General features: G+C 40.4%; 2 protein-coding genes across 8 annotated transcripts; one reads left to right on the top strand and one right to left on the bottom strand.

Moving 5' to 3' along the window:
- Nucleotides 1–21,563, top strand: ikzf1 (IKAROS family zinc finger 1 (Ikaros)). Of its 5 annotated transcripts, none has more exons than XM_086093626.1 (8): nucleotides 1–307; nucleotides 5,462–5,515; nucleotides 5,641–5,754; nucleotides 13,324–13,599; nucleotides 15,842–16,009; nucleotides 16,973–17,098; nucleotides 18,058–18,192; nucleotides 18,649–21,563. In XM_086093626.1, the coding sequence occupies exons 1-8, from the start codon at nucleotides 46–48 to the stop codon at nucleotides 19,356–19,358; spliced, it is 1,845 nt and encodes a 614-aa protein (XP_085949752.1). In that variant the 5' UTR covers nucleotides 1–45; the 3' UTR covers nucleotides 19,359–21,563. The 5 variants fall into 5 exon arrangements, with proteins under 5 accessions (XP_085949752.1, XP_085949749.1, XP_085949748.1 ...); XM_086093622.1 differs by having other exon boundaries at nucleotides 85–307; nucleotides 18,061–18,192; XM_086093623.1 differs by lacking the exon at nucleotides 18,058–18,192 and having other exon boundaries at nucleotides 84–307.
- A 2,083-nt stretch (nucleotides 21,564–23,646) lies between these two features.
- On the bottom strand, nucleotides 23,647–27,269 carry fignl1 (fidgetin-like 1). 3 transcript variants are annotated; one of them, XM_086093669.1, is made up of 2 exons: nucleotides 27,147–27,269; nucleotides 23,647–26,340 (listed from the first exon to the last, which is right to left on the bottom strand). In XM_086093669.1, the coding sequence occupies exon 2, from the start codon at nucleotides 26,321–26,323 to the stop codon at nucleotides 24,392–24,394; it is 1,932 nt and encodes a 643-aa protein (XP_085949795.1). In that variant the 5' UTR covers nucleotides 26,324–26,340; nucleotides 27,147–27,269; the 3' UTR covers nucleotides 23,647–24,391. The 3 variants fall into 3 exon arrangements, with proteins under 3 accessions (XP_085949795.1, XP_085949794.1, XP_085949796.1); XM_086093668.1 differs by lacking the exon at nucleotides 27,147–27,269 and adding an exon at nucleotides 26,737–26,880; XM_086093670.1 differs by lacking the exon at nucleotides 27,147–27,269 and adding an exon at nucleotides 26,828–26,872.
- Nucleotides 27,270–27,459: the final 190 nt, after the last annotated feature.

Genomic DNA, 27,459 nt, shown 5'->3' with positions numbered 1-27,459 from the left:
TCTTCTTGCGCGCGCCTCATCCCATCTCATGCATGGCTGCCAGTAATGGTCTACTGGGTGTCAGCTTTTATTGGCACGGCACAAAGCAAGTGCCAAGACGCCCCGCCACGCACCGGGCCTGCGGATAAAAGCAAGCAAAATGCCTCAGTGGAGGACAGTGTAGTCATGTTGGGTTGGAACGAGGAAGTGCAGTGGAGAGGGGAGGGACTGAGGGCGCAGCTCCACGGGGCCGCCGCTCTGCGACCTTCTGCACATGGAGCCGGGGACAGTTGGAAGAACTTCATACTGCAAACTCAAGGAATAGCAGGTAAAGTGGCTTACACTAACTTTTCGCTCAGTGACAGTTGGAGGATGAGGCAAGAGCTCGACACGGGCACGGTGAGATGCTGCGGAGGTTTTTTTGGTTTAGGTGGTATGTATGCACCTGCTGGAAAAGACTCCAGCAGAGTTTGGCTGCAGGTGCATCATCTCATCCCGGCTCACAAGCGTCGCTTTTCTCTGTCGTACCAACACGCTGCACTCCACTAAACACTGCAATTGACACCTTTTTTCCCCCCCGACTCATTTCTTACACAAGATTCACATAAATTAGAGGAATGTTTGGAGTATTTCACATTTTCCATGAGGATTTTTTTTATTTTTGGGAAAAATATGGATCCATATTTTTAAAATGTTTAATTAAGAAATGTTTTGTTGGTATTTTTCAGACATCATCTGTTTTTCAATTTCTGTTGTAATCACCTGTTGCAAGGGATGTAGAGCGCACAATTGAAGCCTTTCAAATTAATTTACGAATGAATTTTTTTTTAGGAACTTTTTTTTCTCACATAAATAAGGTGTGAAGTTGAAAATAGATGAGTACGGCTTAAACGGGAACCTTACCATGACTCTTAAAGATGATCCTTGGATAAATAATACGTGATCATTTCCTGCACGTCTAAGCTTGTTTCACATTCTTATGAAGCTGTTTAAATTGTTAAACAGGAAGAAAAACAGTGCACACATGAACTATTTACAGAAAGGGCAAAGTTTTTTAATATTGCTTTTATTCAAAAAGAAAAAAAGAAAATGAAAACCCCATCTCAAAACACCCAGGACTGTTCATGTGTTCTGCTTTTTAAATTTTAAAATGGAGTACAGTAGATAAATACGTGGTCATTTTGCCAATGATGACTTTATGGATCAATTTGACAAAATATAAAAAATTGTGTTGAATTTGAATACATATTTTAAATAAAGCAAACAATAATAAAATGAAGTTTATAATACTACAATTTACTCAAGCAAATATCCGACACAAAAGCAACACTTCCCAAATTTTTTTTTTCAGTTTTCCGTCTATTTAAAACTCGGAAACACACCTGCGCAAATGACTTTTTTGATAGAAAGAAGCAGAAGTGCTGCAAATGTGTGCCTGGTGTGTGCTGTCCGAAGAAGGAGAAGTAGGAGAGGAGCAGCCAGTGCAAGACAGGCAGTTATTAAAATGATCGTACTGTCTGAATAGCAGACTAGTCAAGTGTGTCACATGCAAATGAAGGCAACTTCTCACCAGTGCGCCTTTGCTCCCTTGTCGCCCCCTCGCTTGGCCCCTCAAGAACACATCTGCTAACCCTCTCTACCGGCTGATATCATCCATACATTTCGTAAACTTCTGATGTGATGCTCCTTTTGAACACAGGCAAAAAAAGAGAGGTTACAACATAAAACTTAGCCTTCCAACTTTGAGAGCACCTTAATTACTTAAAAAAATAATAATCTATGGGATCATTTAAAATTGTATTTAACATTTCCAAAGTCACTTTAAATCTGCCTATTTGTCAAATCTCACTGAAAAACTAACACACAAATACAAAAATGAATAGTAGATTTGATCTCAACTGATGATATTTTTTTATACAAAAGTTCCTTTAAACCTTTGATGTATTTATATTTTAGTATTGTTTTCAAAAAAATTATATATATATATATATGAACCTTTAATTTATTTTACATATTTTTCAAACTAATTGGTTGATTAATACTATTTATGCCTCATCATTTTATTAAAATTAATTAAATACAAATATAAATTAAATAATAACATTCAATATACTGTGCTGATAGTATTGTAAAGGTGTGCACATGTGCGTGTGTGTACTTTTCTATTTATTATGTCATTTCATTGATCATTTCTACCAGTGATGATAATACGGCCATCCGACGCATCATTTGATAAATGTGCGCAACCCAATAAGATCCAATATGAGAACTGTACCAAAAATGTTGACTTTGAAAATAATATTTACTTTTAAATATAATTTGAGAGAGGTACATACAGTAGGTGTATGTTTATTACTGCAGAAAGAAGTGTGGCAATTCTGGTTACCTTATTTCATACATCTCAATATGATGCATTGCAATTCTAAACATTTTTAAATGAATAACTTTGCTGAGAATATCAATAGAAGTTGACCTTGATTAGCTCTTGGAATTATTGACTTTTAAAAAAACATGTGCAGGTGTGCCTTTAATGTTGTGAGTACAGCATTACAATCCTTGCAGTTGATTTGCTATCATAGAAACACACACGTGCAAATACACACACGCGCGCACACACGACTGTTTGTGAGCGTCTTTTCGGGTATCCAGAATTCACTGGTGTGGTCCTTGGTATCTGTTAACGGTTTTGCTCTTTCTCATCTCCACCCTTCTTGCTGGCGTAGCTGTTTTGCACCTCTCTATGAGAGGATGAACACCTCCCACGCCCCTCCCCCCCCTGCACCCTTTCCACCAGCACATAAAAACTCATGTATAGACGCACGCAAACCCCGTGTCAACCCACAAGCCTCTTCCTGCCTCTCCTCACTGATACTCAGACCAAAACTTTTCCAGCACACGCGCACCCACACACACGCACACGCACAGACTTCCTGACTACCGAGTGCGCGCCATACTTTCCGGACGTCTTTGCAAGTAGGTTTTGGCTGAACGTGGCCCCCGCCAACACACCAACCGTGATTCCCTCTCGCACCGTCTGCCCAGGACGGGTGGCGCACGCAACACCCAGGAAATCATCTGCACCAGTGACCTTTGCCCCCCTTCCTCCTCTTAACACTCGGGTGTCTGCACAAGCTCCTGACTTGACTCCGCAAAACGCGCTGCGGTGTTGCGACACGCGGGCCCGGTTGCTTCCCACTATTTGTTCCAAATGTGTGGAGCCATCTGTTAGTGAAACAGGAAGGCACCACTGTAGCTTCCCCTTCTCCCTGGGGTTTGTTTCGCTATTTTCAGGAGCTTCACTTCTCCCTGTGTGGCTGCTTGGACCGGGCAGCGGCGCCAGCGAGGGCTTCTTGAAGTGGCGGAGCTCGGGCCGAAGCTGCCGGGCCCATCTGCTTCAGGCTTGAGGGCCATCCATTATTAATGGGGCCACGAGCGCTGGTGACTCCTCAGATATTCAGCCCTGGCCGAAGGAGCACCCTTGGACTCACTGCCAATAAAGAAAGCTAGGGATGTTCGATACCGCTTTTTTTAGACTCTCACCGATGCTCAAGTCTTCAGCACTTGCCGATACCGATACCAAATGCCGATACCATTAGTACTTATGATATTTGAATAGAATTTCCCCAAAAACAATGACAGATCTTTTTTTTTTTTTACTACAAATATATCCCAACAACAGCACATTTTCTTAAAATTGAAGAAAATTCAGGGCAATTATATTTTTTCAATTTTCTCATAAAAGTAATTTTGCATAGAGCACAAAAAAAAATTGTTTTGTTTTTATCCATAAAAAAGATGAAACAAATAATCCAGTGGCCAGAAAAAACACGTCCCAATCAAAATATGTGGTTGTACAACTTATTTTTAAGGAATACAGTGAAGTGCCAAGAATTCAATTCAATACAATTTAAATAGGTCGGGGGTGGCCAAGTTCGGTCCTCGAGAGCCACTATCCAGCCTGTTTTCCATGTCTCCCACCTTCAACCCTTGAATCAAATGATCAGCTCATCAGCAAGCTTTGCAGAAGCCTGGTGACGATCCTGATTATGAGTCAGGTGAGTTAGTTGAGGGAAACATGGAAAACAGGCTGGATAGTGGCTCTTGAGGACCGAACTTGACCACCCCTGCAATAGGGCTTCAAGTAATTTAGTAATATCTACCATGTTAAGAATTCCTCAAGCTGCTTAGTGTATAATGTTGAATAATATCTTGTTTTGAAATCCATGCTTTTAATTTGCTCTGTATAGGAATTAGTATAGATAAAACCCAAAGGGAAACGAAAAAGCCACATTACAAATATAATGTAGTGAGCTCTAAATAGCGTCTGCGAGGGCCGTCACGGCACCGTTCTATTTTTAGCATCACAGTTTGATGACGTTAACGAGGCAATTAAGCGCACGGCAAATGTACACGAGGCAATTAAACACGCTGATGTTATGTGAGCTACAAACATATATGAACCACAGAGATATATGTGGTATTACTCGTTACTCCTCCGCGTTGAGAGGAACCAGTTGAGGTGGCTCGGGCATCTGGCTTGGATGCCTTCTGGACGCCTCCCTGGAGAGGTGTTCCGGGCATGTCCCCGGAGGACGAGGCCCCGGGGACGACCCAGGGCATGCTGGAGAGACTATGTCTCTCGGCTGGCTGAAGTGGCTGGGGAGAGGGAAGTCTGCACTTCCCTGCTAAAGCTGCTGCCCCACAACCCGGATAAGCGGTAGATGATGGATGGATTACTCACAACAAGAGTACTGACTTATCCTCAGTAACGTATGTTGAAATGCCTCATAAGGAGACACACAGGAAACGAACGAGACGGAACAAAACTTTCGTTCCCCCCCAGCCTTTCTGACAGTCCATCCCTAAAGAAAACTTTTCTTTCCACCTTCCTGTTGCATTTGCTCTCTTGACTTCTTCCCCTCGATTGCAATCTATTCCACTGCCGCGGTGTCAATCTGACTGACACCCTTGCCTCGCCTCGTCTTATTGCTCCTCTTTTGGGTCGTGAATGCGACCGCGTCTGGTGCCGAGGCTGCGGACTCAGCCATGCGTGTTCAGTAAATTAGAGAGAACATGAGCGTTGATCAGCTGAGCACGGCAAGCACCCGCATCCTCAGTGACCTGGGGCCAGTTAATTTTCTGCTTAATTTTGCCGCGGTCACTTTGCATTTTTTAGACGATTACGTGGCAGGAAATTAACAATAAATAACAAATGTGGTGTGAAAGGCTGTTCCCGGCACGCCCGCGTGATATCGGCGGGCCCATCAGCTCAAGCCGGGCCACTCTCTGATCTCAGACTCTGTCAGACTTGTAATGAAATTGTCTGTAATTCTTTGCCAAGTAATGTGGGCGACAGTGATCTCAGCGAGGTGACATAGCGAGAGTGCCCCCTTTACCCCGCTCCGGCTTTGTGTAATGTTTCCTCTGCCTACTCTTGATTAAATGTACATACTTTTACATCTCAATCTGTCCCCCCCATTAGAGTACTTGCACCGCATGGAGACAGAGGAGGACCAGGAAATGGCCCCAATGCCAGGTAAGAGACTGCTGCGTGATTGAGCAGTAACGTACAACAAGCAGCTTTCAAACCACCACGAAGGTCATGTGAGTCCGAGCGAGGCGTTAGTGAGTGACGGGCTCTTTCTGATGTTGTCACACCAGGCCGAGACAGCCCCCCTGCCAACGAAGCGGCCGAGGAGGCAGAGGAGCCCATGGCTGTCCCAGAGGACCTGTCAGCAAGCTCCGCCCACCAACAGCACAACAGAGGGGATAAAGGTATAACCAAGCTGCGTCTCACACAAATCGGTTTGCGTGATCCTATCGTGCTTGCGTGGGTTTTGTCCAATTTTCTTAACTGAGGTTATTTGGGCAGCATGGTGGGCGAGTGGGTATCATTTCTCGCCTCACAGTTCTGAGGTTACCGGGTTCTCAACTCTGGCCTTCTTTTGTGGCGTTTATTTCAAGGTATCGGTACAGCTGATTCCAGCATCAGTCGCTCTCTTGTGGCCGTTTTACGATCAAACATAAGGCATGAAGGATGCCCATTAAGATTTTTTACTTATTTAATTACATTGATTTTGTTGGCTGTTCCATACAAAGTATATATTTTATGACCACATAAAAAATAAAAAATAAATTCATGCAAATTTAAGGAAAACTGCTATATTGGGAGATATAGGGCTTTCTTTAAAATTGTCTGTCATCGTTCATTGTTTTCTGAAGGAAATTTCATGTGTCAAAGTATTAGTGGTATTAAGCATCATATATATATATATATATATATATATATATATATATATATATATATATATATATATATATATATATATATATATATATATATATATATATATATATATATATATATATATTATGGGTGTCAGTCAATTAATTTTTTTATTGTAATTAATCGCATGACTTCAATAATTAACTCATGATTATTTGCAAATAAATCACACATTATATATCTGGTTTAAATGTATAATAAAATAAAAAGTACAATATTTTTCCCCCCCAGTTTTTCATACTCTTGGTAACATAAAAGTGGAAAAAGTGTGTCACATGCAAATGAAGGCAACTTCTCATGAGTGCACCTTTGCTCCCTTGTCGCCCCCTCGCTTGGCCCCTCAAGAACACATCTGCTAACCCTCTCTACCGGCTGATATCATCCATACATTTCGTAAACTTCTGATGTGATGCTTCTTTTGAACACAGGCAAAAAAAGAGAGGTTACAACATAAAACTTAGCCTTCCAACTTTGAGAGCACCTTAATTACTTAAAAAAATAATAATCTATGGGATCATTTAAAATTGTATTTAACATTTCCGAAGTCACTTTAAATCTGCCTATTTGTCAAATCTCACTGAAAAACTAACACACAAATACAAAAATGAATAGTAGAGTTGATCTCAACTGATGATATACTTTATACAAAAGTTCCTTTAAACCTTTGATGTATTTTAGTATATTTATTTAATACATTAATCCAATATTTTTTCCCCCCAGTTTTTCATACTCTTGGTAACATAAAAGTGGAAAAACATGCTAACATATTACAAATATGGTCGTATCTTTTAGTTCATTGATAAAGTAATTTCATAGTAATTCATAAAGTTTTTTTTAAGTTAAAATTAAAAAGTTGTACTGCACTGTAAAAAAAGAAAGAAAAAAAAAACGTGTGAGACATTGATATGTGTTGAGGTCATTTTTCTACCAGTAGATGGCATTTAATGTTGGACATTGAGACCGTACAGTGCAAGGGGCGGACGCTAATCGAGCGTTTTAAAAAAATTGTGGCGGTAAAGGATATTTAAATTAACTAGATATTAACCCAATCCATAATGCCTAATATATATATATGTTCCAATTATTTTATTTAAATTTCCATATATTTCACTGTGTGCCTTATAAAGGATTGATCAGTAATGTAATCAATCCCAAAGCAGCAATTAAATTAAACTCATGTCAGCTTCAAAAGAGTTACATATATTTTTCTTCCCCAACATAACCCTCTGCACATCAAGTGAGAAATATTTGCAGCTTCTAAACCCCAGGATCAATTACAGTGTCTAAAAAGAGTGGAATGGATGCATTTAGGTCATTGGCAAAAAAAATTAAATAAAAAAAAACTACTTCTGATCCATGGCATGTAATTAACAAGCAAAATCTTAAGGAATAGCTAATGTGGCCTTGATTTGAACGTGTCAACATCAAGCCAGGGAATATCACGGTGAAGCTAAGGATGCTTGGGAGTTCCCATCTGTGCTGTATATTTACCTAAAATGGTCGCAGTAGCAATATAGAGCAAATGTTTTTAAAATGTGGAATTTTTGTGGGGCTTTGAACAAGGCATATTATTGACAATAATTATTGACATATTATTGACACTGACTGGATAAGCAGTAGAACATGGATAGATGTTCAATCAAAAATGACATTCAGTTTACATTCATCATGACGCAAGGACAGACGTCTCTCCGATCTGTGTTTTTCCACTCCTCCAGATAACGGCAAAGATTAGCAGCACGCAATGAGAAATGAAAAGCGAGAGGAAACTGAAATAGGATGTGTAAGAGTTTCCTCAGAATCAAGTTGCCGTCAGGCAGTTTCAACACTCTGGGAGATAAAAGAGTTCAGGAACAAGGCCAACTTGCTTGAGAGGATCATTGCACACCTGCACACGCGCAACATTTATATCACAATTAATCTAGGGCGGCTGGTTGACATTGAGCAGAATAAAACACAAAAGTTTTTCTCAATCTTAAATAACATTATAAATAATTATAAATATATAAATAATATATTAAATAATAAACTTGTTTTTTATTGGCATTTTCAGCATTAATCAGGTGTTAATAAAAAAAAAATTTGCTTATGTAATTTAGGGCTAATTAACATATTGGATCCTATTTGATCAGCACTGAATGAATTTGTGTCCAAAGTTGAAAAGAAGCGACCTGATATGCAAAGTACACAGGGAGATATTGTTCACATATTTTGATGTAAAACCTCAAGTTTAAAGGTAAAAAGTGCGCTATTTGTCTTTTGGATGTGCCAGTGCTGTAGTTGAGCACACGATTCCGCTACCTTGCACACAGCCTTGTAACAGGAACCCCCGGCAGGCTCAGTTGTGTGTTTCCACACAGCAGACAAGAACACTTGCTATCTAACTTCCCATATCTGCTATCTATCAACACCAAAATGTGCCAATTACTTCTGCCACCGGACCTGCTTCTCCTTTGTTTGCAAATCAAGGATAGCGTTTATCCACATCAACACACCAGCGTTTTTTATTGCGATGTGCTTTGTTTGTCTACGATGGCTTTGTGACACGAGCTTCCCAAAACAAGCAAATCAGGATATGTGACTGAGACGAACATGATATGAAGTCAAAAGTCTTCTTCCTATTCCCGGTTCGTTTGCAACTTCCTCATGTCCCATGAGCAGTTGGGCGCAGTCCGACGTTCACGGTTCCCTTCTGTCTGCTCCAGTGAGCTCAATTGGCCGCTCACACGCAATGGCTACAACACAAACGTATTAAAGAAGAATTGGAAGAATTTGGGGTTTTTGTCAAGAATTTTAATTGTTGTCTTTTTCAAAAAAATAGCGATTTAGATGATTTAAAGACAACAACAAAAATTGGAGGTATTAAAGGACACTTTTGAGCTTATTAGCAAACGTAATTCCACCATAGCTTTAATTAGGGCTGGGTTTTAAAAGAAAAAGAACAATTGATATCAAATTAATTTTCATTTTTGAGCCTGATATCGATTCATAAAACCATGAATTAATTATTTTAATATCTCCTTTTCCCTATCAAATCATAAGAAAATAGAATTTTAAAGGCCATATTTTTGTATCTGTTTTCATGAAATGTACTGTTCACATGAATTCAAAAGTATTTTCTTAAATTTATGATAGACCTGACTTATTGCACTTAAGAATTGTTTTTAATTTATATTTATAATTATTGAATTAGAATTATGAAAATATTTTCATCTCATCCTTGCTGATATCAATGTTTGTATAACATTTAATTGATTATAACCCATGTTAATTTCATTAATAAACTAAACCATTTAACCAATTACTGCCTTTCTTATTATGTCCTTGACATTTAAGAAGAATTGATGTTCCATAATTAATCAATGTCGGATTGAATTCAAGTGAATCAAATTGAATTGGAAAAAAAAAATCAGAATTGAATCGTACTGAACTCTTGTGAATCAAAATCGAATAAATTGAGGAAATTAGAACAAATACCCGGCCCTAATTACTGCATAAGCAATTGTTACAGTAGCAACGCAGATCAATAATATTATTGGAGTTTGTTATTAATCAGCTGGAATTGTGAACAGATGTATTGACATTATTAGGCTTGCTACTTGAATGGATTGAGAAAGTGAAAGTGAAATATCCCAGTCAAAATGTTTCAGATATATAAATAAAACACATCATTACATGAATGTGACTCCTGATTTTCTTTTTGTTTGAATCCCTCCAAACAAAAAATGACTGCCTACTAATGAAATTTACAGCAACATCATAAATTGCCCCCTTTGCTTTTGTCTTTTCTACTCATCAGAAGACTACCAAATTTGAGAGCAACTTCCTGCAGACAACAAAAGTTGAAGGAGTTGAAATAACAATACGTGTTCTCTGCGTAAAAACGCGAGGGTCAAGCAAACAGCAGCGTGAAAAGAAAAAGAAAAGTCAACCTGTTTCAGTTGCACGTTGTTTTACAATTCCTTTCCCAAGCTTCCCTTTCTGTCACTTCTCCATAATTCTTGCTATTTCAGTTAGACAGGCCCTCTTTCTGAAGCTTCCCCTTTTTCCATGGATTCCAAACTGTTTCACGATGTCTACTTCTTCCTCTTCGCTTGTTAAAGCACAAGCGTGGGGAAATCAGGCTGTGAACATGACACGCAAACCGCAGCTTGCATGATCAGTCTGCCAATTCTCTAAAGCGAGTTTTTGGGTGGGAAAGAAGAAGGAGAAGTTTGCTCATATATGCAATGGGGGACTTCTCTTTTCTGGGAACACGGATAAAAAAAGGATGGCTCTGGGAGTTTGTCATCCTGCGCGCACAAATGTACGAATTTGCAGATTGTGCCTGATTGAAACGAAGATGAAAACTTGCGTGTATGTTTATCATACGCTGTCACCGCTGTCGTCCTTCGTTTCACACTACTTCCTGTGTCTCTGTTTCCTGTTTATCTCGCTGTCATTTGTTTCACCAAAGTATGATGGTGTGCGATGATCTCATCTACTTGACATCCTCAGTACCGAATGATCACATGGAATGTTCAATTGCTGAAATGACGAGTGTTGAGTGAGGTAAATATTCAAATGTGTATATTTTTATCATTTAAGAAGTTTTCACTGTAAATACATATGATTAATGGAGCACAATACGCTTTTTGTTACAAAGCTTTCTAAGAAGGTATTTTAACTTAGCACAGCCATTCCAATTTAAAAAGAGAATCACATTTTAAAGAAGAACATTCTCAAGTATGCTCTTAGAAAGGCCGCACTCTACGGTCTTCATATGAGAAACAGCCACTTTTTGTCTTCTTCTTCTTCTTTTTTCTTCTAAAGCAGATGAAAGAAAGAAGCACAGTCAGAAGTACGGAAGTACGTAGACAACCGTAGTCATGACAATTTCGGTTGCACACTGGTTTTTAGTTTCCCATTTAATGGTCAAGGCACTTGGGGTGAGAATAGCTCCTTGCTCAAGGGCATCACATCTTGAGATTTAGATTCCGATTCTGATTCATTTATTGACCCCTAAAATTGCAACTCCTCCTGTCTAAGAAACATAAAAACAACAATGACCAACAGTAGGAGACGGAATGGGAAGCCTGGCAGGTCGCCTTTGAGTTCCTTAGATGTATAAAAAAGAAAAAGAAAAAAAAAGACAAAAGCAAGGGGCAATGAAAAAAATAAGGCTCTAGCTCTGCTCCTTTAACCCATTTTGGCAGGGAGCGCATTACCGCGTTTCTACCACTAGAGCCGGGAGCACTGTTGCGCTTTTCTACCTTTAAAGCGGATACATCATTTTGTTTTGTTTTGGCCAATTCTCAGTCTCTTAGTGGATGAAATGCGTCAGAATATACACGTGAGGGTGACCTGGGCATCGCAGCATTTCCTGGAATTTTATTTGCTCATTCATGGCTGACGCAAATTCGCGGGAGTTATGAAATAAACGACTGTAGTGATCGACGACGCGCTGAGGACTTTGAACTAGTGGAACCAGTTGACAATAATATATTGTTAAGACATATCTTTGTAGACGATGACGATGTCTAAGATTTCGGCGGCTTTGAAACGGAATGGAGGACGAATTAATACTCAATTCCCCGAGGTTATTACAATGGCGCCCCAGTGTTGAAGGGAGATATACCCGCAGATGCTACACTCTTGTTACATTTTTACTGAAGAACGCCGGCCGCACCTCACTATTAAAACCAATATTTACGGTGACCCGAGCCAACACTCTCGGGCTGGGCCCAAAATGTCAGTGGTCTCACGTGTGGTGAAAATGGCTATTTATGTATGGGGTTCACACATTATTATATATGTTTTTAATCATTAAACTTCACACAAGGAAATAAAATAATAAATAATATACAATAATTCAAACAAAAAATATGAGTGAAAAGTCAGTATTATTCACACATTATTTTGTTTGTTTTATTGGTTTTCTTTGTATGAATGTTGTTGATTTAAAGAAAATTATTGAAGGTTTATACTAATAAACTTCGGTTTGTGGGAATGCCACAGGTGTATATTTTTGGAATTATGTTTCTATCTGCTTCGGGCATTAACAATATTGTTGAATTTCCAGGAAAACTTCAAGTTTTCTAGAGTGTTTCTGAAGTCACCCATAGATTTTATTGGCATGCTTTGCCAGGCGCTTCAGGCCTTAATGGATTAAGGGGGCACAATATGAACCTGGAAAACTATTTTTTTTTAACCTTTATTTAACCAGGTTGGTCCTGTTGATATTAAAAACCTCAAGAGAGACCTGGCCAACAGCAGGCAGCAGCAAAAGTACACAAAGTTACAGACAAAGTTACAGATTTACAAAATTTTGGATTAAATTATCAATAAGATTGTGGGGGGGGGGGGGGGGGTGGTTGTGACAACCCAAATACCTTGTCTAGCAGCCATACAGCCTTTACAAGGTGAGCTCATCCGCAGCGCACCATGGACGTCACACGAGAGGCGGTGATAATAGGACATCCCAGCCGCCACGCCAAAACATATTGTCTTGTTGCCATGGAGATAGCCTCGGCAGGCGGTCCACATCATACACCTCCAAATTGTTGCCATAGTTCCGATTTGCTATTGTTTTGGTGTTTGTGTACTTCCTGAATCAATGTATTTAGATGATGGCAGGCTTGCGATGACAGGACAAATCCCAAAAAGATCTGCTCCTAATGTAATCACGTGGGCAGACATTTGATTCATATTATCTTTTAACCACAGATCGCTCATGGGGTCTTATTGGAATCTGGGATTATCTGAATTCCATATGGGACAATGCAGAAAGGAAATGGAATGGGGTCCCTTTTACAATGGAAAGTAAATGCAGTGTTCCGCAACTTACAGTTCCGTCTATTCACACTGATTCTGAATTCTGATCTTATAACAGAGAGAACAAGTCGAACGTTCCCAGACCAGGTAAAGGTGACAAACGGTAGCTTTATCTTTTCATATGTAACACAAACCAATATCACTTCACACTACTCGACTGCCCATCTCTCGTTCTATACATCATGACAGAATCTTGCTCTTCTTCTAAACCGTGGCCCTTCCCCTCCCCCTGCCCTCTTTTCCAGCCTGTAACATTAAAGTTGAGGCTCGCAGTGATGAGGAGAATGGGCTGTCCTGTGACATGAATGGCACGGAGGAGGAGGAGGAGGAGTGCGCGGAAGACTTGCGCGTGATCGATGCCTCGGGGGCCAAGGTGAACGGCTCACAGCCGAGTCCCGAAGCCAAGTTCTTCTCCTCGGCCGGCGGCATCCGGCTGTCCAACGGGAAGCTCAAGTGCGATATCTGCGGGATAGTTTGTATTGGCCCCAATGTGTTGATGGTTCACAAGCGAAGCCACACTGGTAAGCCACCTGCAATACATCACGACCTCCATATGTACCCATGTTCAATGTTAGTACACAGCAAATCGGTCAGTGTAAAATTTATGCAGTAAGCAGCTGTTATTTTAACACTGTCAGAGTGCATTTGCTTGAGTGTTGGGTGTAACCTGAATAGCACTACCTTGAGTGTTAAATTGACCACACCCTCATTTCCGGCGAAGGAGAAACTTGCTGCTTGCGCTGTTGACATTTCGGTAGCGATGCATCCAGTTGTTTTTGTTGTGGGCGGCATGGCTCAGTGGTAGAGTAGTTGTCTCCCGAACCCGAGAGCATGGATTCCATCCCAAGGCCAATGTGACAATGTTAAAGCATCCTTGAACAAGTTACTGGACCACCAGCCGCTCCTGATACCCTGTCATCAGTTGACAAAATGAAAATCCTTGTAACATTATATAAGTGAAGTACCATTTACGGGAGTATAGTGTAGTTTGAGTAAAAATTTTAACACTGACTCTAGTGCAATACACTCATAAGTGAAGCATAGTTTGGCTAATTGGTTAATCCGGCCCATGAGTTGATTTTGTAAAGTAAAAAAATTAAAGTAAAGTCGGACCAATTAATCAGCCAGCCGCGATCAAAACATATAAATTCGTCATTTCAAAAGCAGTCCTCAGCTGAGCAATGCAACTTCGTCCTGGATGTCATTTTTTTACACACAACCAAAAGTTACGGTTTGTTTAAAAATGTTAACGTCCTGTAACTTCATTAACTGCGCCACACAATGCATTCTGGGAACAATATATATGCAAAACAGGTCAATTTAAAACATCCATTTCCATTTGTGTTATTTTTGGGAAAAATATGATTACAGTTGAGTTCCGTAATTGAGTGCTGGCCCACAAATAGCAAAAATCTGTGTATAATTGATGGCAATTGTTTTTATGTTATATATCATATTTTACCAATCCGGCCCACTTGGTAGTATATTTTCCTCCTGACCTATTATGAGTTTGACACCCCTGGTCTAATGTTTAGAAGACTTCTCGAATGAAAACATTAAAACGGGCGTCTTCTTACTTTTTTGGCATGAAAGTCACTCTAGAACTTGGCTTGTGTCTTTTTGTGCATTTGTACAAACGATAATGATACTGATAATAATTGTAGTTTGGTTGTGTGAATGCAGATATGTCCTATCATGTATGAAATCACCATTAGCATGCTCAAAAAAAGAACCGACTAACATCACGTGACAAGTAAACAGCAATTTATGACATTGTTGTGCAATCAAGCAGTGAAAATAATCTAAACAAAAAAAAACTTTCCCCAGTTGAGCAAAAAAGAAAAAAGAAAGTCTCCCCATGCGGCAATTAAATGGGATCTCTGTGCAGTCACAAATATATCTAGCTATTAAAAGTTTTTCAAAAATTGTGAATTGATATTCTATCATAATGAACCCAACCCAGTGGTGGGGAACATTTCTGAAAAAGGCACTTAACTGTCATGCTGTAGAAACTAATGACACTCAAAATGGAATAAAGGAACAGTAGACTAATGTAAATGAAAGTACAATAAAGGATATAATGAAGTGCCTCCTATTTGAATAGAAAATATTCTGTGGTTGAGTCTTTGCTCCTGAAATGCATTTTTAATGAATTTCCCCTTTTTGATACTTTTGCTGCTTCACTGGTGACTCTTATTTTATTGAGGTGGAGGCTTTGAAAAAAAGCCACATTAAAAGGTTCTCACAGAATGCCACAACACTCGGGGAGGCTGGATATTGGTTTATTCCAGGAGCGCTGATCAGGAAGACTGGCTCTCAACACAAAGTGTTTCCTTCACTTTATTCAAATGAGGCTGAATTTGCATTGTGATGTGCTGCTCTTATTTTAGAGATGAAGAAGAGGAAAAAAATGAGATTTTCAGATCAAATTGACCCAGGCAATGGTGCATTACGGAACTGCCAGGCTGAGTCTGAGAGGCTCTTGTTCGATCAGAGCACCGGGAGTTGATGGGGCAGGGGGAGCATGGGGAGATGGGGCGCCACTGTGGAACACCCCCACACAGTCCGCCCCCTGAGCCGCTCCATTATCTCACTTGTTCTCCTTCCTCCAATGTTTGTAAAGTGACCCCACATTCCCGCTTACTCTTTCAGCCCGCGCTCAAGTCCTAGTGAAAATAAAATAAAAACATGTGTACTACTTTTGTTGCTCATTGCTTCAGCAGCCACTTGACAGTATTTTGCGTGTTGTGTTCTTGCTCTCAGGAGAACGTCCCTTCCAGTGCAGCCAATGCGGCGCTTCTTTCACCCAGAAGGGCAACCTGCTGCGGCACATCAAGCTCCACTCTGGAGAGAAACCTTTCAAGTGTCACCTTTGCAGCTACGCCTGTCGCAGGAGGGATGCGCTCACCGGACACCTGCGCACACACTCTGGTGAGTAACGCAAAAGGAAAATGAACATTCACATTTTATTCTAGAAACTGCACCATAGCTTCCAAATTCCAATATAGTTATTCAGAGGAGTCAACTCATTTACTTTTATGGTAATTAAAAGTAACTTTTTTTCCAAACCTCGGTAATCTGCAGTTTTGAAGAACTAGAAAATTTAAAGTGATCAGAATAATATTCATTAATTTCATGCCATTTAAGAATTTATTTATTTATTTAAATTTATTTGGGCGTTCTATGCAAAATATGTATTTTATGAACAAATGAAAAAAGACAATTGAAAATTACCATTTATATCTTGCAATTTTATGAAAAAATGCTTTATTGTGATATATAGGTCAAGTTTTTAAATTATATGTCATAGTTTTTTCGGGGGGTGGGGGGGATTTAAATGTATACAAAGTACTAGTGGTATCGATACTTGGTATCGGTGACTACTCAAGAGCTGAATATTTGCTTTTTGAAAAATCCTATCAAATATCCCTAATATAGGCTTACAATATATATATATATATATATTTATATGTTTGGGCATTTTCTGCAATTATCGTCAGTCACTACAAATTTGACTTTGTGGTTTATGCTTAACATAAAAGTCCATAGTATAGTAAAGATGTAATAAAATAAAACGTGTTTATTAGTCTACCTGTATTTAATAAAAATAAATGAAACATGCAAAATTTAGAATACTCAGGGTTTCCTGGTATATATATATTTTTAGCATTTGGTACTTGAAAAAGACAGCAGATATAGCATCCATGAAAAATTTAATGTCTATAATGAATTGTTTAAAATGACAATTCATAAAGCTCTCCCAATGAGGACATTTCCCATTTTAGACTCGATCACTTTCTACTGTATCATGAAAATTAGAAAGACAAGCCAGAATCCGTTTGTTTTTATCGCTGTGGTTGATCAAATGTTTTGTTTGTTGTTGATTTATTTTAGTTGGAAAACCCCACAAGTGTGCTTACTGTGGGCGGAGTTACAAGCAGCGCAGCTCTCTGGAGGAGCACAAAGAGCGATGTCACAACTACCTCCAGTGCATGGGCCTGCAGAACAGCATTTACACAGGTTGGTGCCTCGTGTATGCATTCCCTTTCTCTATTATATGCTATATTACTATTAATATTGATTAACTATTTCATTTCATTTAATCAGCACATCACAGTATAGAAACAGCAATAGGTCAGGTTGTACTGCATATATATATATATGGGGACCACATTTTTTTCCAAATTAAAAACCTAGACACTACAATTTCGCTAAAATCAAATATACAATACATTCTCACCAAGAAATATATATTTTTTAAATTGCTAGTCAATCTGTTGACCCACAGTTGTGTATTACTAATTATTACAATTACTATGCTAAATGCTATCTTGGTTAACAGGCACTCACTGTTATCCAACCTCACGGTCCCTCATTGTAACATTTTGGAATTTTTGGACACGGAAGCAGGAAGTGGTTCTCGTAGGATGCAAACATGAATGTGAAAGTAAATAGGAAGGAATTTAACAGTTAAAATAATTGTTATCGTTTTTTATTATATGAATTGCTATAATAACTGTGTGAATTATAAATACACGGCCCCCCAAAATCGGCTTTCTCAAAAACAAACAAAAAAAAAAAAACAGCACACCGGGATGAAACCTGCATAAAAGTTGGACAAAACAATGGAAGTGACGAAATCCGCCGCAACTTGCGACACAAGGCTCAAATGCAGGACTGTCCCTGTTAAACCGGGACTTCTGGTCACCCTACGTAGGTTATACAGTACTGATGGACCTTGAACTTGTGCGTCTTTCCATACATCACAGCCTAAGTGTAAACGTGAGCTGAAACTGAGACCTCTATATATTATCTGTGTAGTGTATCATAAGTAAAGGGACGTTCATGAAAATAGTGCAGAAGTCAGCAGAAAACTAAAACTAAACAAAGCAGTCCTCCTACACTAGTAGTCCACATCACTTTTCAACCATCGGTAACTATTTTGACTCTAAAACCTCCTTCTCTGTCTTGCTTTCCAGTAGTAAAGGAAGAAAGCAGCCAGAATGAACAGAGGGAAGACTTAAGCCAGATGGGATCTGACAGAGCCTTGGTGCTAGACAGGCTAGCTAATAATGTAGCTAAGCGTAAGAGCACTATGCCACAGAAGTTTGTGGGTAAGGGCTGAAATCTGCTTCCTTTGTGTCAATACATTTACAATAAATTTAGCTTCATGATAGGTTTGTAAATTGTTTATGAATTGCTATTATTTTTTATCTAAATATCACATGTGCTTTAAGAAGTAATATTAGCATAACCCACTGCTAGCTCATCGAAAGCGCTACTATTTTTGCACCTTTGCTTGCTGTTAAATGGTAGCAGCTCATGAAAAGTCATTTCAGACTTGCTCAGACACTGAACAGACCCAGACTCATTCTCACAAGAGTTTGAACCTGACGCACAATGAGTTTAAACTTTTTGCCGTGCTATTAAAACGGAATGGAATGCTAATGTGAGAGAATGACTAAAACAACACTCACAACAATAACTTAGCTCAAGATGTGCTGTCACAGTATGTAGGTGATATTATTTTGCGTCTGTGACAAGCAACGTGCGTGTGTTTGTTTCCTCAGGTGAAAAGCGCCTGTCAGACCTCTCCTACGATGCAGCACCAGGCGAGCTGATTCAGCCCCACGTCATCGACCAGGCCATCAACAGCGCCATCAGCTACCTTGGGGCAGAGTCGCTCCGGCCCCTGGTCCAGCCCTCGCCGGCCTCGTCTTCTGACGTGGGCATGGGCTCCATCTACCAGCTGCACAAGGCGGCCCCAGAGGCCCAATCGGGAACAGGCCACGGCCTGTCAGCCAAGGACAGCGCGGCCGAGAACCTGCTTCTGCTCTCCAAGTCCAAATCCGCCTCCAGCGAGAAGGACGGCTCTCCGAGCCACAGCGGCCAAGACTCCACCGACACGGAGAGCAACAGCGGCGACCGAGCGGGTGGGGCGGCCCCCGGCCTCATCTACCTGACCAACCACATCACTTCGGGGGTGCGGAACGGCGCGCTGCCCCGCGTGAAGGAGGAGCAGCAGCGACAGTACGAGGCCATACGGGCGAGCATGGAGATGGCGTCGGAGGGCTTCAAGGTGATGACGGCGGACGGCGAGCAGGTGAGGGCGTACAGGTGTGAACATTGCCGCGTCCTCTTCCTGGATCACGTCATGTACACCATACACATGGGCTGCCACGGCTTCAGAGACCCCTTTGAATGCAATCTCTGTGGCCATCGCAGTCAAGACCGATATGAGTTCTCTTCGCACATTACACGGGGGGAGCATCGCTACTGATGACCCCAACACACACATGCACACATTTAAAATAATTGCCTAGAAGTGCATAAATGATGTGTGAAAGTGGGATTTTATACAGTGTGCATGTTTGTTGAATCCGCCATCTGAATCTCATTAGAAAATTTTAAACTTGTGTAAAAAAAAAAAAGTTCAGTAAAGACAAAAATGGCAAAATGTGCCTATAAACAGCATCACATCTTACAGTATGTAAATGTGCTTATGTTCATTGTGTGTATGTATGGAACATTTTTTTTCCTGATAACCGAGCAGCAACTTTATTTTTTTTTTTGTTTTTGACTAAAGAAAAAAAAACATCTGTGTATTTACAGGCGTGACCACTGATGGAAATGCAAGCTACCGTAATTATCTGTACAATCGATCAAATAATGTCATTGTAGATAATGCAACTCTTCATCAAGTTCATTTTATAACAGCCCTCATCTTATTTATATTACTTTTACTTACACATTTGTTTTTTTGTATTTATTACAGTGATTGGTGTTTTGTCAATAGAATAGTTGCCACTCCTCCTGTTCAACTGTATTAAAAGTGTTTCATGGCAAAAACATGACTGCTGCTGAAAGGCAAAGGCGAAGAAAATGTACTGGAAATTTCTTTCATTTCTGTCAAATTAGAATTGTTTTGTCACAAGATTCAAGCGTTTTGAGGCTTACTAAATATCAATAAAGGATATTTTATATAAGCAGAAATAATGTTGAATTATTTTGTTTTCCAGAAATTGAAATTTGAGCATTAATTTTTTGGGGTTTCCAGGGCTCCACACTAACTTATTTTTTTTTTATTTAATGATTTTTTTTTTTAACTATAGCAGTACAGTACTCCTTAACCTAAAAGTAAAAAGTAAAAAATTTACGGGACTTGCAAAGTAAATATTCATCCCACTCATCTTCACTACATTACTGGTAAATGGATTGAAGTGTGGAGCAGAAATTTGTCAGCAGAAAAAAAAACAATATTTAAGAATAGTAATTATTAGTGATACTTTTCTTTAGACTTTTGTTACATAAAATTTCCCCCAAAAAACAATGACCTGTATATCCCAATATCACAGGTTCCCTTAAAATTGCATGAAATGAATGGCAATTTTCTATTCAGAACAGGAGACCCTTCAGACTCTCATTTTTTCTGCTGGGCAATTTTTTTTTATTTGTGCTGATTTTGACTCTTTTTTTCCCCCCACATAAGAACAACATGAAAATGTTTTTTAGTCGTTATCTCATCTTTTTTGTTGTTATATGCCAGGATCATATGGCTGCAACGTGCTGTAAACTTATATGCAACATTTTTAACATGAACATCATGCAAATCAGCTTGCGACTGTGATTGGTTATGTAAGATCCAATCATGAACTAGAGATGTTGACATCATCCAAAGTATGCGTTTTATTGGTTTAGACATGCGAATATGGGTCTGAAGGGGTTAAGACAAAACATTCATCCCGACACCAGGGACAGGGTTCGAAGCACCACGCCTGTCTTTGGAGAACTACTCAGCACCGGGGTTGTGATGTGACAGCATCGTTCCAGACAGTCGCAGTGTGATTTAGCAGAAGCGGGAAGCAGCTGTGGCCCGCAACGAGGCCCCACGCTTGACTGGGACCAGGGGAGGGGGTGACATTTGCATGAGAGGGCCAATCCAGCAAGCCCTGCTACACAATTCCACATCTCACTTCCCCCTTTATCTTAAAATACTCTCGTAACTTGCGTGCACTAAGGAGTTGCAGAAGTGTGCACACCCTCTTTATAATTGGGCTTGTGACTATGTTCTGAATTAATATTCAAACAAATGGGAGTCAGCATACACCTGCCACCATTTGAAGTGTCTCTAATTTACCCTAAATACATTTCTAGTAATCATTTCTTGACATTTTTGTTGTCATTTCTTACAACACAATTCATGGGTTCCTGTGCGGGTTGCGTCCAGTGAATCGGGACTCCATTGGACGTGTGCCGTGACGTGACCTGCACTTCCAAACATCTCGGTTGTGCCTGCACAGCAATTCCAATGACTAACATGCAATGCGCAACAACATCAGTCAGAATGTGACTGGTTAATTGGAACAGCCACATCCTCGGTTATAAGGGGGCGTGCGCAACATCAACTGAGTTGCTTATTTTTACTTACTCTCTTGAAAGATTTCATTTTTTTTAAATCACAAAAAATTGTGTTTGAACAGGGGTGTGTAGACTTTTTATATCAGCTGTATTTGTCTTTTTCTACATCAAATCGTCATCATCAGACGTTGAAAATGTAAAGAGCCTATATTACATGTAGGCCTGCATATATCTGTTTTCAAAATGTGGGAAGTAAAAAGTTGTGAGAAAAATAAACACTCTAATAAAGCACAATTATCTGAAAAATCGACTTGTGTATTGGTTCTTCATTACTTCTCAGCCAGGTCACTTTTTGTGTGGTTGTAGCACATGAATTGGGCCTATGAACGTTCGTCGACCTTTTCGAATTTGGGTGGCTTTATTTGACAAATGCTTACTGCTCTATTTAGAAGCTTTTAGTGAATGTTACTTCCTAATGTGAACGCGTCTACTGGTGGACTTCACACACAAGAATTGTGTCCTATTAATGCAGAGTTACAGGAAGACATTAAATGTTGACATTGCAAATTAGTTCACCCTTTTCGCATTGCTTCTTGAGATGTGACTGTGACAAGGGGGACACGTTTGTACTTGAATTGTCTGTGAATTTATGAAAAGAAAAGCAGTGGGAAACAAAGCAACTGACTTCAGGTTAAATTTCTGTCTTGGTAAAGTACTTGTAGATGCATGGTTTTGTTGTACAAGTACCAAAACAAATTGAGAAAAAAAGAGAAATTAGGCTTCAATTTCTCATTAAGTGTGGTTACGTTCACAAATAGCTTGTGTTTAACCTTAACTCATTCACTGCCGTTGACGGTTATAAACGTCAAAAAATAATTTAAACTATTTCTATTAGTTTAAAAAAAAATTCTACTTTTTTTAACAAGAGTATGACAACCTAGATTTTTTTTATTGTACATTTAGAACAGATATAAAAGTTGTGATTAATTGTGAGTTAACTATTGAAGTAAAAACAAAAAAAATTATCACCTGACGCCCCTAATTTTTAATAATCATCTCAACAGGCGATTCATTTTTTTTATTGTGATTAATCGCATGACTTCACTAGTTAACTTACGATAAATCACAAATTTTACTTATTTATTAGTTACTTATTTATTTATTCTACTCTTGTTAACAAAAGTGTGTGTGTGGGGGGGGGGGGGGAGAATGTTAAAGTAATAGAAATAGTTCAAATGAATTTTTGATGTTTATAGCCGTCAATGGCAGTGAATGAGTTAAAAGTGATCAAAATGAATTTGAAAATTCAAAAGAAGATACAATGAGGCAAAAACATGACTATATATATATATATATATATATATATATATATATATATATATATATATATATATATATATGTTGAAATTGAAATATTGTTAAGAATGAAGCCATGAATTACTAACGTGTTTTTTATTGGTGCGTGTGTACACTGGTAGCTCTCGGCCACAGTAGAAATTTAGAAAACAAGCTAACGCCATATGTCACACGTTGGAGTTGATACTCAGCGGATCCCAGGCAGCACCAAAGGAATTCTGCGCATCTGTCCCAGTCCAGCTGTGAGGAGTCCCCGTGAAGCCAACTGGGGTGGGGAGGGGGTGTTGTGTGACCACTGTCGCTGCTGGCGAAACCAACAAAGTTTAAATACAGTGGCCAGCCACACAAGTCTTAAATATTTATGAGGGACTTGACAAAAAGATAAAAAATAAATGAAAGTCTTTTTTCATGGCCTTCCAGATTTGCAAAGATCATTTCATTAAAATTACATGACAATTTCATTTCATGTGTGTGCACTCTATAATTGTCCGCTTCCAGAGGGGCGTGCGTGTGACCGACGAGGCTCTTGGCTCAAAACCTTTCATCAGTTTGTGGTCAGCTTCACTTTCTTAAGACGAGTGGCCAGGAAGGTGGGAGGAATCATATGAGTCAGTACTCGCTGAGCTGGATATGTTGCAGTAACCGGTTGTCCTGTGCTAACTTTATCGATAACAGGAAGAGAGGAACGCAAGAGGACAGTTCTTGGGATTCTGTGTGTGTGTTACTCAACTTCCATGGACATGATTAACACATCCATCTTTTTGGAGTGTGTTACCAGTGTCACTGGTCAAATATTGGCACAATACATTGGTTCGTTCTACTGTATATGTATTTCTTTAAAAGACGTATAGGGCTATAGTGGGGTAAGCATTTTATTTGATTAGATTAGACAAAACACTGCAACACACACTTTAAACTAAAAATATCCAATGAAGTATTGCAGAGAAAAAAACATAACTAAACATAAATAGCAACATGCACATTTACTATAACCAGACAAAAAATATTTATACAAGTCAGATCATGCCAATTTATTTATCAAGTGATGTAAAAACCCAAGCCACTTGTAAACTTCAATTACAGGAGAAGTCAACCCCAAAATTATCTATACAATATGTTGTATGTGCCCCCACTAGTCTAAACACAGTATTCTGATTAATATTATTTTATGGAACATGAATAAAGCAGCAAGATACAGCTGTTTTTTAGCCGAACCGCGGGGGGGCAGCCATTTTGACACTTACTGTCGTCTGAAAAGGACATTAGAGTTGCTCAGGTAACGACCAATCGCGGCTCAGTTTGCAAACATCACATGAGCAAACTCAGCTTGTGGACGTCACATGACCACACTCAGAAAACAAATGAAGACGCGATTGGTCCTTCCTTGCCTGAGCAACTGTGATGTCCTTTTTCAGTTGACAGCAAGTGGCAAAATGGCTGCCCCTTGAGATGGAGAAAACCATGTGGCCTTTGCTGCTTGATTCATTTTCCACAAATGCATTATTAATCAGAATAACGTGTTTGGACTAGCGAGGGCACATACAACATATTATTGGATAGAAATTTGGGGGGGGTTGACATTTTTTTGAATTAGGTCTATCATCGACCACTTCCAAATGTCTTATTCCACTCCTCATACATCTCCAGGTCCTTAGATGAGACGCTGGGTCGCACCGTCTTCAAAGCGTCTTGGAAGTCGCCGTAGAGGATTGGCCGCACCTGATCGGCCGTGATGGTGGCGATGTCGCCGAGCTGGATGCTGCGAATGGGTCCCAAGGCCGCCTCTCGACACAGCTGCGTCATGTCTGCCCCGGAGAAGCCGCCCGTGTTTGCCACGACACGCTCCAGCTCCTCCGCTCTCAGCTGGTTCTTCTCTCGACACATGAGGTTGGCGACTATCTGCTGCCGGGCGGGGCCTTCGGGAAGCGGGATGTACAACCTCTTGGCCAAGCGACGACGGGCCGCCTCATCTATTTCCTGAGGTCGGTTGGTGGCCCCCACCACCAGGATGCGGTCCTCTGCGGACGTGGCGGCCCCGTCCAGCTGGACCAGAAACTCCGTCTTGATTCTGCGTGATGAGTCGTGCTCCCCGTCAGTGCGCTGGGACAACAGTGAGTCGATTTCATCGATGAAAATGACAGCAGGCTGGTGACAGCGGGCGATGGCAAACAAGGCCCGCACCATTTTTTCACCCTCACCCACCCATTTGGATGTGAGCGATGACGCGCTGATGCTGAAGAACGTGGCGCCCGACTGGCAAGCGATGCATTTGCCGATCAACGTCTTTCCTGTCCCGGGGGGTCCAAACAGCAGGATTCCCTTTGGTGGACCTCGGAGGCCTGTAAAGATGTCAGGTCTCAACATTGGCCAAACAACAATCTCCTTAATGGTGGTCTTCGCAAACTCCAGGCCTGCTATGTCGTCCCACACCACAGGGGGCCCATGGTCCATGATCTCACTCATGATCAACTCCACTATCTTTGGCTCAAAGTTTTTCAGGCGTTCATCCACGATCTGAGCCTCCTGATTGGAGTTGGGTCTCGGCGCACCCTCCTCTTCGTCCTGCCGCGGCATAGGAGAGACAAATTTAGAAAAAGCACCACGCGGTCGATTGGCTCCCAGGGATTTCTTCACAGTTGCTGCCGGTTGCGCAGAGGTCGCTGATCTTTGGGGCTGATGGGAATGTTTCTTGTGCTGATCCACAATTAGCTGCTCACGGGCTGATTTGAAGTTACTTGTAGGTCTTGGCTCGGCCCCCGCCTGTGCACCCCTGCCTTCACTTTTATCAGGGCTGTAAAAATTCTTCCGTTTCGATGAATTGGAGGTAGGAAATAAACCGGATTGATGGTTGCTACCTACAGGGCGCGCGTTGCTCTGAGGACCTGACGAGGGATGACTAAACACCGGCTGCACTCTAGTGTTTGGACGGCAAGATGAGTTGATATTATCTGACATGCCCTCAAAGGTTTTTGGTCGATCCACAGAAACTCCGGCTGTGTTATTAACCTCTGCTTTGGCTTGTGGTGGCCAATTAAGTCTGAAGGATGTGCCCTCTGACCTGCCTGCAGCAGTGGAAACAGACAAGGAGCTGCTGCTGCTGCTGCTGCTGCTGCTGCTCTCTTGTCCAACTGATATGCTAACATCTGCTGACGCCTCCAGGGAGCATTCTCCCCCTGCCTGCGCTTGAATCATCCTCTGCACGCAGTGCAAGTCGAGCATGCGCTCCAAGGTGAGGGACGACTCCCATTTGTCGCTATGGTTCTTGTGATTACGGGCCAGATGAAGTGCGCTCTCTGCATAGTTGTTAAGCCCCGTGCGGGGGTCATCCGAGTCCAGCACTGCAGCGTAGCGCTCCGAGTAGGTCCTGAGCAGGCTGCCCATGGCGGCCTCTGAGAGGTGGGAACTTGCCCATGCATACTGAATGGAGAGGATGTGGGCCCGGTAGGCATCGGCCGTCTGTTCAGGTGTACAATTGCCAGATGAAATGTCAAAGGACCTCCTCTGCCATTCGTCCAGGTGTGCGCCACTCATGCCTGGACTGTTCCAGCCTGGTGAAGAAGATGGGGCAAAAGTGATGAAAAATGCAACACCTCAGCAAAAGCCATGATTACGTGTAACCTGCAGCCTTATGATACTGCAAACACAATGTCAAATTCTCATATAGGTCATGTTTTGTACAGATATTACAACTAAAAGGATTTGCTATAAGTAATATGTTGAAAGGCTGCTGTTTGTAATGCATTGTAGTGCATTTCTTTCCAATTTCACAAACGATGAATTGATGATTATGTATTTTAACTTCAACAGTAGACTCAGTGGAATGGTTTGTAAACCACTTCACTAAAACAGGCAACAGTTTGCTTGCTTGGTGTTTACAATGTAAACACGATGAACATACATGGCACGCAACGCAAAGATTCCTTTGAAATAAAAGCCTTACTTACTATTGACGGAATGCTCTCACGAGTTTGTTACGAAATATAAACACCACACAAGTTAGTATTACTCGTAGTATACGTAGTTTGAAACACATACGTTTGGAAAAGTACTTCCCGCCACTACATTTGCTTCCTCTGCCGATACCGCACAACTTCCGGTCGCATTAAAAAAAAAATATATATATATATATTTTTTTTTTTTTACCGGCTATGAACACTTACAATTGGAAACTGAAAATGAAATTATGTTGAACAAGCCAGCAGTCACCCCACCCCAAAAAATGTGTATATAAAATATTATGTCGTTGTACGTCACCTCGTGGAAACTCTTTCTGTGAACGCTCACTTTCATTTTATGTTCGCTCATGCACAAACGCTTCCTAACTTACCATCGACACTTACTTTTGTACACTTACCAAAGCACTCACAAACTTATGTTTTGAAGATACGACTGTACCAACGCCGCTGACTGCAAGATATTGAAACCTGTAGTGCCATCTTGTGTTGGAAAGTGCATAAATAAAGCCGTTCTGGTCAATGTTCTGTCCTTTCTCTTTGCATTCTGGGAATTGAAGTGCACGTGAGATCAAAACCCACTTTTACACTAAATAACTAACAATTTACTTTAAAAAATACGTCACATATATGTATAATTTATGTCTACAACACATTTTGTATATTTATAAGACGTATACTGATTTTAAATATTATTAACGTGTTTTTAAGTGC

Source organism: Leptonotus elevatus, chromosome 13 (assembly GCF_054856555.1).
Source record: "Leptonotus elevatus isolate MCC_2025b chromosome 13, RoL_Lele_1.0, whole genome shotgun sequence".
In the NCBI taxonomy this organism is placed as follows: domain Eukaryota; kingdom Metazoa; phylum Chordata; class Actinopteri; order Syngnathiformes; family Syngnathidae; genus Leptonotus; species Leptonotus elevatus.
Note: the sequence above shows the minus strand (reverse complement) of the source record. Positions and strands in the feature narration are given on the sequence as shown.

Coding starts and splice junctions, on each gene's coding strand:
- ikzf1 (XM_086093626.1), top strand. CDS start 46: ATGGTCTACTGGGTGTCAGCTTTTATTGGCACGGCACAAAGCAAGTGC. Junction 308..5,461: donor GCAAACTCAAGGAATAGCAG/GTAAAGTGGCTT, acceptor CCCCCCCATTAG/AGTACTTGCACCGCATGGAG. Junction 5,516..5,640: donor GGAAATGGCCCCAATGCCAG/GTAAGAGACTGC, acceptor TTGTCACACCAG/GCCGAGACAGCCCCCCTGCC.
- fignl1 (XM_086093669.1), bottom strand. CDS start 26,323: ATGAGTGGCGCACACCTGGACGAATGGCAGAGGAGGTCCTTTGACATT.